The sequence below is a fragment of the Xiphophorus couchianus genome, chromosome 14, assembly GCF_001444195.1.
Source record: "Xiphophorus couchianus chromosome 14, X_couchianus-1.0, whole genome shotgun sequence".
Taxonomy (NCBI): domain Eukaryota; kingdom Metazoa; phylum Chordata; class Actinopteri; order Cyprinodontiformes; family Poeciliidae; genus Xiphophorus; species Xiphophorus couchianus.
The window spans coordinates 3,038,612-3,050,861 of NC_040241.1; the positions used below are offsets into that span (position 1 = coordinate 3,038,612).

At 39.9% G+C, this 12,250-nt stretch overlaps 2 protein-coding genes across 2 annotated transcripts; both read left to right on the top strand.

Annotated features, from left to right (window-relative positions):
• The first annotated feature begins 2,699 nt into the window (after window positions 1-2,699).
• LOC114157842 (uncharacterized) lies at window positions 2,700-4,648 on the top strand. Its single transcript, XM_028039010.1, has 4 exons — window positions 2,700-2,829; window positions 2,909-3,261; window positions 3,344-3,671; window positions 4,500-4,648. Exons 1-4 carry the CDS (start codon window positions 2,700-2,702, stop codon window positions 4,646-4,648), a joined length of 960 nt encoding a protein of 319 aa, XP_027894811.1.
• A 4,459-nt stretch (window positions 4,649-9,107) lies between these two features.
• LOC114156847 (uncharacterized) lies at window positions 9,108-11,106 on the top strand. Its single transcript, XM_028037373.1, has 5 exons — window positions 9,108-9,191; window positions 9,315-9,977; window positions 10,508-10,624; window positions 10,706-10,749; window positions 10,887-11,106. Exons 1-5 carry the CDS (start codon window positions 9,137-9,139, stop codon window positions 11,004-11,006), a joined length of 999 nt encoding a protein of 332 aa, XP_027893174.1. The 5' UTR covers window positions 9,108-9,136; the 3' UTR covers window positions 11,007-11,106.
• The last annotated feature ends 1,144 nt before the right edge of the window (window positions 11,107-12,250 follow it).

Sequence of the window (12,250 nt, forward strand, 5' to 3'; positions counted from 1 at the left end):
AATTTGATAGTGAATTGACAGGAAGGTGGGTTATGAGAGGGGGGAAAAGGTCATCAGGCCGGGACTCGAACCTATGACACCCATCCTGAGGACTGAAGTCTCCATATGTGGTCTGTGCTTAACCCCTACACCACCACAGAACCCCGGCATGTATTCTTTTGACAAGATTTACTTTAGCTTGGATACAGGGCAAAGTTTTTTGTTTTTGTTTTATGTAAAAATGTCTTTTCAGAGCATGTTTGGTCTTTTCTTTTCCAGCGTGTGTATAGTTGTTGAACAATCAGTCCTTGTGGAAGAGTCAGTACAGTGAATTTCTGAAATCACCTTTAAATCTCATATTGCTAAAGATGATTGAACCTGAGATATAATATTGCAGTACTTCCATGGTTCAGTATCCTATCTGATAGACTGACATATTCAGGAGAGCGTTTCCACCACTAGGTGGACTCTCACTGGGCAGGCAGGGTTAAACCCAAACGCCTAACGTTGTGTCATAATTGTGAGACAGCAAACGTGATGCACAAGCATTGACATACTTCTGTCCCCCAATCAACGGATTATACTCTGTGATGCCCCATGGACAGATTTGGGAACTGGAATGGTGCTGTGCAGTTTGGTTGTATGGGCCACTTTTACAATGGAAACAGGTCAAATATGGTACCAAACTGCACCAACTCGGATCGATGACACCCAAGGTGATTGACAGACCCAAGAATCGGGACCAGTTGTTTCAGGATTCTGTCAAACATGATGTTCACATGTGGATCTTATATTAAATGCAGTTTGTTTCGCTGCTCCTCCATCTCTCTGCGTAGATATGCTTCATTGAATTCTCTCAATTTAAGGAGCTGTGACTTTTGATAGTCGTAGCTCACAACCACTATCAGAAGTCAGGGGTTACTGCTAGCTTCAGCCTCTGCATGTACCTGTGGCCTTTGCTCACACACAGCAAGGTATCACTCAGCAACTGGCTTCACATCAACCCCCGGTCTACTCTTAAAGTAGCCACATCCTCTGCTCTTAAAGGGACTACTACATTTTGCAGATACTGCTGTAGTAACAGTCAGACACAAACTCCAGAGGTTTCCTCCACTCTTGATGAGTTACAGCTGATCTAGTAAGTCTCTTCAGTCGACAGGTTCCACGAAGTTTAATTCCACATGAAAACAGAAACCAGCTCCAGATGGTCAAAACAGTAACAAACGTAACAATGGTCAGTTGTGAAAATGTGGACTGCTAATATGTGCTAGCATGGCATTACATCCATTTGATGGGAATTTTATCAGTTTGCGTCGTCTTAGATTGCGTAAGTCAGCTAAAACGGTCGTTAGCTTTTGTGTCACAATCGGTTGACTAGCTAAATCCTCTGATGAGGCGGATGGATGCGGCGTACAGCAGACTAGCGTGCTAGCTTTTCCTCTATTTGAGGATTTATTTACCTTTTCAAGAAGCTCTCAGGATAACTTCTGTCTAACACAGGAAAAGATGCCATTACAGATAAAAAGTCCCAGTCGTTTTACATGGTGGACCAAAAAAAACCACAAAAAAAAACAATAAAAAAATATTTATTTGTCAACCACATTATAAATCTGTATATTTGCTTGCAAATCAGAATGTTTTCATTATGTACCCAACATATATGACCTACAAATATAAGAGTAAAAAATAAACAAACTTTGGAGTAATAAAACTTAAATAGTCACACATTATGTGTAAACTACTCAAAGATAATCATATCACTCAGAGTATATATATACAAAAAATTTTATATATTTTTATTCACCTGGTTTACTTGAGTTAGTGCGTATCAAAATGGTCCCACTCATTTTGAGTGGGACCAAATGAAATCTGATTGGATTTCATTTTCATCTGTTTTTGTGCCAGAAGCTTTAGCTTGGCTAATGTGGCTAAGATTGATTTATGGCTATAATCAAAACTGGTACCACTGCTTGCCGCAAGCAGGTCCTGGGTTTGAATCCCAGCCTGTCTGCATGGAGTGAATATCCTTCATTTTGTAGATTTAGGAGAAGGTCTTACATTGCGTTTGCAATGTAAGACACGAGTGATCATGTTCTCCCCATGATCACTCTGTATCCACGGCGTCCCTTGCCTCTCAACCAATGAACTCTGTTCTCTTAACATAACCATTAGACTCACAGTGCAGAAGTTGACTGATGACTTAAAAAAATATTCTGAATTGTGAACAGTCCCTGCTACAGATGCGCCAAAAACAAACAGAAAGGATGTCAAAAAGTTTCAAATGTTGCATGGCCACTAAATGAACTGTAGAGGGTGAGTAAAGAACAAGAGGAAGTGAATTTTAAACTTGTGACGAACTAAAAGGATGAAGTAGATGAGATGTTAAAGTTAAAACTAGTGATTACATTTAAACAGATCCGTTTTTTTTGTGGCAAAGTGAAACCATTAACGTCCACCGATGCAAAATCTTTTTTTGAAAAGCTGCTTCAAAGTCCTGTTTCTCAGTGCGTTGCTGTGATAACGGTCGACATTAGGCTGGCAGGTGGTGGCAACGCTGCAACTGATCTGGAAATCCAATCAGCCAAAAGTTACATTGTTGGTGAACTGACACTGGTTTTATTAAGCTGGGAAATAAGTGCTTATAACAATTTTCCTCCTCGTTTTTAAGTCATGAGTGGGAGGGCACTAAGCCACCAATGAGACATGATAGACGTGGCTCAATGCCGGTACAAACCGATAAACCTGTGGAACGGTCGGCCATGTCAGGAGCTCTGAACTACTTTGAGGAAGAAGAAGAAGCACCAAAGATGGCTGTGTTCTTTCTGAAGGTGCTGCTGCTCTCCTCGTTGTGTGAGTAATTCATCTTTTCATGTTCAACCGTTCTCTCCGTCTTCAAACGCAAAGCTGATAAAATGGGTGTCAACTTCAGGTGAAGCCGAGTTCAGTGAAATCTCTCAGCCCGTTTCCGTTCAGACGCTGAAGCTCAGCGAGTCGGCCGCCATCGAATGCAACACGAAGAGCGCAGCTCTGAACAGAGTGTGGTACAAACTGACGGCAGGAAGAAGACTGCAGCCCATCGCAACAGTTGATATTCGGAACAACCGGAGCGTAGTTGCTGGTGAATTTGAAAACCGTTTCTCAGTTGAGTTTGACGGCATCAGCAATCGCCTGAGGATATCAGCAACTTCCTGGGACGACGTTGGAACATACTTCTGTGGAGAGATGCACCGGGATAAGGTTCAGTTTGGATCAGGAACCTTTCTGTTTCTTAAAGGTACTAATGTCTAATGAGGATTCATTTCTAATTAACCCGACGTTGTGCCAGTCATTACGTTTAATCTAATCTGTTTTCCAAGGCTTGAAGCTGAGCAGCGACTCTGTTGTCCAGCAGCCAGAGACCCGCTCAGTTCAGCCAGGAGATTCGGTGACCGTCAGCTGCACCGTTCAGGCTGGTCAGTGCTCAGCAGGACACACTGCAGTCATGTGGCTGAAAAACCTTCACGCCTCTCCTCCAGACATAATTTACTCATCTGGGGATAAAACCAGCAGCTGTAAGAGGGCAGGAAGCGGAGAAACGTGCGTGCACAAGCTCTTCCTGAAGAACATCGACTCTGATGACGCAGGAACGTACCACTGTGTTGTGACTGCGTGTGGACACGTGCTGCTGGGAAAAGGAACCAGGATTATTCACAGTAAGGCAGTACCACAATGCATGCACACTGCAAAAACTTATAGGTTCTCCTTACTCAAAAAATATATGAAAATTCATTGCCTCGTTACTGTAGTTTTCATTAAATTAACTGAATGAGTAACATTAACTTGTGGAATTTTAGTAATTTGAACAATCTGAGTATTAAAATTACATAAACAGTATTTAAATAATTAGAGCTGTACTCCTAGGTTGTCGTTCTTGATGAACTGACTGCATGCATGAAGCGCTGGAGTCTACCTTTTCGCCTTAAACAGCTTCAAACTAATCTTTGTGACAAATTAAAAAAGTGGTTGAATTAGTGGCTACTGCCGTTGGCACAATGCATTGTGGGATTCCTTCCTCACATTACTTCAAATGAACTAAACTCATTTTTAGCCCTCTGTGGAATGACTTTTCATTTGTTGGGGAAAAAATATTTTCCTGCATTCTGTGGGAGCTTGGTGGTCCCTAATTACATATCAATCATAAAATGGGACCCTGGCACCTCGTGGAACCAGATTTGGGTTTGTTGCCTCAGGGCAACGTTGCGCTACAAGGAGTCTAAAACACAAAGGTTTTCTACAGTGATTATGAGAAATGAAACACAAATCAAACAAAAACTATATTCATAAAAAAACTTTTTGTTGACAAAAATAAATCAGACATGGTTCCAACTCACCTAATATAAAATAAACAACTAACTTCCATTAATAAATGGTACATTTAAGAAAATTACTAAAACGAGCATTTGTGTGTCTGTATGTGTATGTCTGGCAGAGTTAGAATCACTAAGGATGTTGCCATCAGTCTGAGTGCTCCTTATTTGCAGATGATGTAACGTCTCAAAGCATTTTTACGGTCGACCCCGACGCTGCGATATTCATCTCCTCCATCATCCTCACCATCTGCGCCCTGAGTGTTTATCTGGGATCCTTAATCTGGATCATCGAGGAGACAAACTGCTGCTTTGGTACCTGAAACGTTTTCCATTTGTACCTGTAATGTTGCTACTGGAGGTAACAAACATTTGTCATTGGCTGTTAGGGTCTTGTGCAGGACGTTCACCTCCACCCACAACCCCAGCAGAGGTATATATTGTGCTCAGAGCAGCATTTTATTCACATTCGTGTGATATTGTGGAACTTATTTTGTGATAAATCCCGTTGCAGGTCCAACATGACGACTGTGTCCAGACAAATCTGTCAGCAAGACAGAAAAACTCCATCTGGACTGAATGTGTTTATGTCAATGCAGAGAAAGTCAACTGAAGACATTTTGACTGTATTTCTTCCATAAAGTCATAATAATGATAGATTTCCATCATTTTATTAATTTTTTTTTTTTTATCTAAATATTACAGTACTATATTACTCTAGTCCATGCATGGCCTTGCAAATATTCATATCCTTCTAACCTTAACCATAACAAACCTTCAATATATGTTATTGGGATTTTATGTAACAGATCAACTCAAACTAGTGTTTATTATTATTATTCTGAAAAATAATTCATGCTTACCCTTTCTTTTTACATTACATTCTGCATGTATTGATTTTTAGCCTTAGCATTAGCTGTCTTTCACTTGCTCCTTTCTTTTCTCAGACTTTCTGCCTGATTCTTGATTGTTCTGTTCCCCCACCTGAGCCATGGATCTCCGCTTCTCCTCCAGAGTTACCATGTCTCTCTTGGCTTCATTTCTTATCAATTCAACCATTTGTCATTGTCATCTTTAGGATCTCAAGCAGAACTTTCAGCTTCCTTCACAGACGTAGCAAAGGTATATCTTGTTTTAATCGAGATTACCACCATAGTGTAGTAATTCTGGTGTGAACAAATTCCTTTTTATAAAATAATAAGTATCTTTTTCTAAGTCCAATATGAACAGTTTCCGAAGACAATTAGATCAAAAACACAAGAGAGGCACCATGTGGACAAAATGCTTGACTGCAAAGAAACGCAATTGATAAAGTTTCGACTTTTTCGAATCAGAAAAATCAGTGTTAGCAGCTTTGCTAAGCTAATCTTAGTGTTATCAATATGAAATGTTAGCACATTGGTGCAATCAGAGCGTATGAAGCCAACATGTGTGTTCCGTCAGGCTGCAGCAAACAAACCTCAGACATGTTCTTAACCACTGGACTCATTCTCTGACTTGAAGCTTCTCTAAATAGAATAGTTCTCACACAGCTAGCAGCGCCGCAGGTAACCACCGATGTGTCGCCTCTATATGCCCCCAAAAACAGAAACAGGACCTAAACATAGTCCATACAGAGCATGGTGCCATACCCACAAGCCACAGATTTGTCTTATTTTGTATGATTAATGTGAACTGAAACCATAAGGAGCAAAAAAAATAGCAAAAGAAAAAACTGCAAAAGAGAACGGTTGGGTTTGAAACACGTGGGTTTCAAAACTGAGGGAGTGTGTTTTAAACAAGCAGATTTTAATGTCTATGAAATATTTGAATCAAAATAGGTTTTGAAGCGATAACTTTATCGCCTGGAAGTTTCACCCAACAGGCTTCTCAAGAGCTAATGTGTGTGTGTGTGTGTGTGTTTTAAAAGAATGCTGACAGAAAAAAAGAAGGTTTAGAGCCACAGTCAGTTTATTTTATGTTTCTTAGTGTTAACACTCAGATTGACAAAAACAGACACATTCCAAGTTATGCCCCCAGCAAGAAATGAACCAATGAAGACAAAGTTTGGTCCATATGCAGTAATAGCATATGTGTCCAAAAGTTTTTTAACATTACACAATGTCCCTGACAGTCTCTGAGCTTTGACACCTCAACCACTGCAAAATCATGATCTGACATAAATTTGTTGTAAACGTATTACTGATTAAACTTTGTCATGATTTACCAAATGACACTTTATGACAACAGTCATAAATATTCATGAAGACGTACTCATGTTCATGACAGGTGTTATGTGATGTTTATGACGGTGTTATGACAGATTTATTCACAACCCATCAAATAAAGTGTTACCGTCTATCCAACTGATCAAATAGATCATGGACAGGTGAATCCGTAATATTTGACTAACACTCCTGATCAACCTGTTAAGACCGAATAAGAAGACAAATTAGAAAGGACACAGTGGGAAGGGAAAAAGAGTAGAACAAGGGAAACAGGTGGAACAGAAAGTTTAAAGGGAAAGGAGATAAGAGTAGAGGAGATAAAGAAGGGTAAAGAGAAAACCCTGTAAGTCTGTTTCTACACTTGCAGAAAGAGAGAGAAAAAAAACAGAACCAACAACAATAGCAAACCAAAGATGAATATGTAATGACAACAATTTAGCTGAAAAGTACACAATATCAATAATACAATATGTAATTAGTGGCAAATGCAGCCAAAAATAGTATTAAAGTTAGTGTGTTCATCAACTCATCAAAAGTTGAAGATTTTTAGCCTTAAAATGTCAAAGCTTGCTCATATCTTTCATATCAAGATGATATGATCTGTACAAACAAGGTCTCTGTTGCTATGTGAATTAGACAAAAAGTCAAGAAGTAGACCCAAAAATTGTTAATCTTAGCTGAGCTGGGGGATCAGCTAGAGTCCATGTACCAGTACAGCTTTCATCTACTTATTGATGCTGGCTGCAGTCCAATCACAATAAGACATGTCCAAAAACAGGCCTTATAGATCTGACAAGAAAATATTTCATGTGATCTGTATGAAGGGCTGCCATGGTTATTTGCATGACAAGGTGATCCAATCAAGCAGCACCATGGAAACGCGCTCTGATCTTCATAAATCTGTCTTACCTAACAATACCCTCTTCTAAACAGGAAGGTAGAGCTTTACAAGTAGTCGGCTCTCAGTGTCTGAATTTGGTTTCACGTTTTGTGGTAAAGAGGGTTCATAATACAGCAAACAGGTTTCCACTGATGGAAACTTCACCTCTTGGTTGTACACAGGAAGACTGCCTGTGGCTTCAGGCTCGCAGTGAATATAGAGAGGTCAATCAATGTTCAAGCATAATGTTCAAATTTAAGTGAGAGATTGTTAAAGTAGCAACAATTTGCAAGAACGGTCTGCAAAGACTGTATTTCATAAAAATGACTTAAACTTTTCAGCATTGATAAAATTGGTTTCATTGTTCTGAATGGCAACTTGTCCTTGACAAACAAGAACTTCTGTTTAGCTTTATTAAAATGACCAATAGAATAATTGGCACTGCGACAGACTGGCAACCTGTCCAGGGTGAACCTGCCTCTCGCCCGAAATGTTTGCTGGAAATAGGCACCAGCACCTCCTGACCCCAGTAGGGACAAGGGTGTTAGAAAATGGATGGATGGATAATCGGCATTCAATGGCCCACCCTGTCTGATATCTGGAATAGACAGATTGTGAAAAAGGCCAAAACAATCTTAGTCAGCAGAATTGACTCCTTTAAGAGAAATTTATTCTCCTTCCCTCGGGTCAGAGGTCCATTCCTCAAGATCTCCATCCTGCAACTGTTAGATGCATCTCTGGTTCAACGACGCCGAATCAAATGGATAAATTCCCTCACCAGCCATCATTTAACTCTTCAGAGGCCTAGTAACCAGCAGTCCATTTGATTCAGGTGTGTTGAAGAAGGGATGCATCTAAAAATTTCAGGATGGTAGCTCTAAGACTGGACTGGGGAACCCCAGCCTCAGGTCAAAGGTACAAGTTACCAACAATAAGGTGCAACCAGCACTAATGTTCTTTTGTCCTAATTAAACCTCTTGACTTGGCCAAGCTTGGCAAATTTTAGAACATCTTGCTGATTTATTCCTTGTGGATTTGTTTGATTGTCATTATGTGTGGTATTTGTGTGGGACAATAAAGACTTCACCTTCATTCACCATCAAGTTGCCTCTGACTCTTTCTAATGTACCAGCTAACATTAGATCATGGGTGAGGGCGCGGTCACTTCTGATGATTGGAACCAGTCCTGGATATGTGGACAGTAAATACATTTTCTACATAAATGAGTCCCTTCCTTTCCTCAATTAAAGCATTTGAAATATTCAACTATGTCTCAGCAATGGGTACAGAGTTTGGGTACAGTTACTAATAAGCTGGAAAGTGTGGCTTCTTTGAAGAGTTTGTTGCATGATGTAGCGGTAGAGCGGGTGCCTCGTATACGAGGTTACAGTTCCGGGTTCGAATACTTGAGACTTTTGCTGGATGTCTTCCCCTCTTCTCTGCCTGGTTACAGTCAATATAGTGTAAAAAAAAAATCATCACTGAGATGAATTCAAAGTTTAAGGGCATTAATCTGAAGTGGTTAAATAATAAATGCGATATAAATGTAATACTTATGTGGTCCGTCCAGGGTTCAAGAGATATCAGTTGCTCAGGTAGGTGGCACTGAAAATTTGTTCAGAAGTAGACTGTAAGTCTGATTGGCCAATCAGAAACAGTCTTAAGTTTAAAGAGGGGTGAATGTACTAACCTTCAGCTCTTTCACCTCTGCATTTTAAAGTGCAATGACTTCTCAAACCTTAGCTTTGTACTCAGCAACTCTGCTTGTGGTGACTATGGGTAAGTTTGCTTCTGCAGCTGATTTTTCTTGAACGTTTAACAAGAATCTTTGCTTCTTATCATGCGGCACAAAGTTCTTTAAATAAAAGTAAATGTTTCATTTTGTGATTTTTTTGTCCTCAGCTCATTCGACAGACTTGACACAGACATCGCTACATGTTTACTCAGTGGATGTTGGAAGCAACGTTGTTTTGCAATGCCTCTGCCAAGATTACTCAGCGGTGATGTTTTACTGGTACAAACAAATTCTGGGACAGGAACCGAAGCTCATGTGTACATTCTACAAACATACCAACACTGCAATCTTTAAGGAGGAGTTCAACAACTCTCGTTTCTCGCTGGACACTGGAAATTACAGGAATGTTGTGCTGAAGATATCAGATGTGAAGATTTCAGATGCTGCGACTTTCCACTGTGTCCAGAACAATTTAAATGACTATGAATTTTGTGAAGGAACTACGCTCATAGTAAAAGGTTCGGGTCCTACTATCGAGACTTTGGTCCGTCAGTCAGAATCTGAGAACATCGAGCAAGGAGACTCTGAGAGTCTGAAATGTGCGGTACAAACTGGGAGCTGTGGTGGACAACACGGTGTTTACTGGTTCAGAAACTCTGAAGAATCCCATCCTGGACTCATTTACACTCAGGGGGGCAGGAGTGATCCCAGCACACAGACACACACCTGTGTGTACAACCTGCCCATGAAGGTCCCAAATGAGACGTACTGTGCTGTTGCCTCCTGTGGAGAAATACTGTTTGGAAACAGAACCAAGCTGGACTCTGAAGGTGAGCCACTTTTTCATTTCCACAAATACTTGCTCATCTTGAACCGAACATTTTCAGACAATCCTGCTTCTCATATTATTCAGATTGCTCATTCCTCATCTACATTTCATTTCTGTTTTTTTTTCCAGCAACAAAAAATGTAAATAAAACACAATTGGATGCATTTCATCTTCTAGACTCGATGACAAAATGAATCCTTCTGATAAGTTTAACAAAGACAGAAATTAATTGAACTTAGGAGCCTTTACAACTTCTGAAATGGATTTTTGCACGATTATCAGAACTAAGTAGTAACAGAAATTCATGTTTTCAAGAGTTTCATGAAAATAGACCAAAAAGACCTTTATCTGTTAAAAAAAAAAAATCCCCTGTAATATCAGGCCTCTAGTTTTATAAGGAGTGGTCAGCTCCAGATTTTGAGAGCCACTCTAAATTAAATGCATGGAGACTGAAGAGCTTTGAGGCACCAAGATGGATGTGAAATTTGTACTACAGTAGCCAATTGTTTACTGGTTCATGTTTTTCTGCAGGTGAAGCTGTCTCTCTTGTCTTGGTTTATCTCCTGAGTGGAGCTTTGACATTCACCACCCTGCTGGCAGCTGCACTGGCTGTCTCAGTCTTCAAAATGAGCAAAAGGCAGCATGCAGGTATGTGTTGCCATTTGAAAGTCAGATAAAATACTCTTTAAGCTCCAAAGTGAAACTATTCTTGCTCTGTTTTACACACAGATTCCACTGAAATATCTTCAACATCTGCTTCCCCAAGAATGCAGGTAAGCATAGTTTCAAATAGTTTCTGTAGCAACGAGCAAAGAGGGGAGTGGAACAATACATTTTGTTCTTTCTGAAGTCTTTCTTTTTTTTTAAACAAGCATCTGTTGTGGTACATATACGCTACATTTGTCCCTAGGATTCCCAAGATGGAGAAAACCTCCAATATGCTTCTGTAAGTCATCAAAAGATGAACATATCAAGAACAAGAGCGGACGGCACGTTCACAGAATGCGTCTATTCCAGTGTGAAGCGCTAGAGCCATTTGCTTCCACTATTTCTGAAATGTGTTGAGTTAATAGAATTTTGTCACAGTTTGAAATGTAAAGTGTTGCAGTAAAGTTATTTCATTAAAACCAGATCATGAGTTTGTTGGTTTCTGTCAAACAACGTGACATTCAGCTTGTCTGATTTATTAATCTTATCTAGATGCATTCAAGACCCTCTCCAGTGGTTGTGCTACACATTCCCGTCCCTCAACTCATCTGTGTTCCAGGTCCTTATACTGTCACTAATTTCAAACGATATCCTAGGTGGTTAGCACACAAACACATTTTTAAAACTATTATGCTGTGTATCCATAGTAACCTTTAGAACCATCGTCCCGACGATCTTCTGTCCTGCAGGTTTTAGATGCAGCCCTGCTCCATCACACCTGAATCTAATGAGTGCCTTGTTACCAGGCTTTTGCCAAACTTTATGACTCTTCAGTTGCTCTTTATCATGGATATCAATACACAACTTGCTGTGGACTAAGCCTGATAAATTAAGATCTTCCCATAGAATTTCATGTACCTTGTTTTACTCCAGAAGTTACTACAGATCTAAAAGAAGATGAAGATTTAATTGGGTTTCTAGTAAAAGATGGCAACAGAGTGACAAAGAAGCCACCATGTTGTTGAGGATGAGGGACATAGAGAGGTTGAGGGCTGTTCTCTAGACACTTGCTGTCATCTCCACAGTCTTGAATGGGTTGAGCTACATCTGGTTCTGACTGCAGTGGACCAGCTCATCTGTCAGATCAATCACAATGGTGTCATCTGAAAATCTCAGGAGTTACACACTGGTGTGTGAAGTTCACTTTGCTGAAGCTTAATGAGCAAACCTGCCTGTTAAATGCCATTGAGAACTGCTCAACCAAGATCTCAGTGAAACTTGACCCAATGAAAATGGAGAATAAATGTCCAGAGGGCCATTCAAAATCCAGGAGATCTTCTCTGCTGAAAGTGACCAAAATAAAACCACAAAAACACGCAAAACACTAGAGAGCAAAGCACTGAGACTGCCATTCATTCTTATATCTTCTATATTAAAAGGACAGGATTTACTAGTGAATCCAAAAGACATTATTGACAGTTTTTCTCAAACAATTTGTCAAACAGTTGTTCTAAGAGCGACATACAAGCTTCATGAAAATATTTGACAAACACCATGTCAAATTAGTCTCAAGTCCATCAGTCATATCCAAAAAAGCAGCAGACAACTCCACCTGAATAATGCATC

What these genes read in the sequence shown, in the direction of transcription:
- LOC114156847 (XM_028037373.1), top strand. Translation starts at nt 9,137, where the DNA reads ATGACTTCTCAAACCTTAGCTTTGTACTCAGCAACTCTGCTTGTGGTG. An exon ending in AACCAAGCTGGACTCTGAAG is followed by an intron (nt 9,978 to 10,507) that starts GTGAGCCACTTT and finishes GTTTTTCTGCAG; the next exon opens with GTGAAGCTGTCTCTCTTGTC. An exon ending in CTGCTTCCCCAAGAATGCAG is followed by an intron (nt 10,750 to 10,886) that starts GTAAGCATAGTT and finishes ATTTGTCCCTAG; the next exon opens with GATTCCCAAGATGGAGAAAA.
- LOC114157842 (XM_028039010.1), top strand. Translation starts at nt 2,700, where the DNA reads ATGCCGGTACAAACCGATAAACCTGTGGAACGGTCGGCCATGTCAGGA. An exon ending in TGTTTCTTAAAGGTACTAAT is followed by an intron (nt 3,262 to 3,343) that starts GTCTAATGAGGA and finishes CAAGGCTTGAAG; the next exon opens with CTGAGCAGCGACTCTGTTGT. An exon ending in AGGAACCAGGATTATTCACA is followed by an intron (nt 3,672 to 4,499) that starts GTAAGGCAGTAC and finishes CCTTATTTGCAG; the next exon opens with ATGATGTAACGTCTCAAAGC.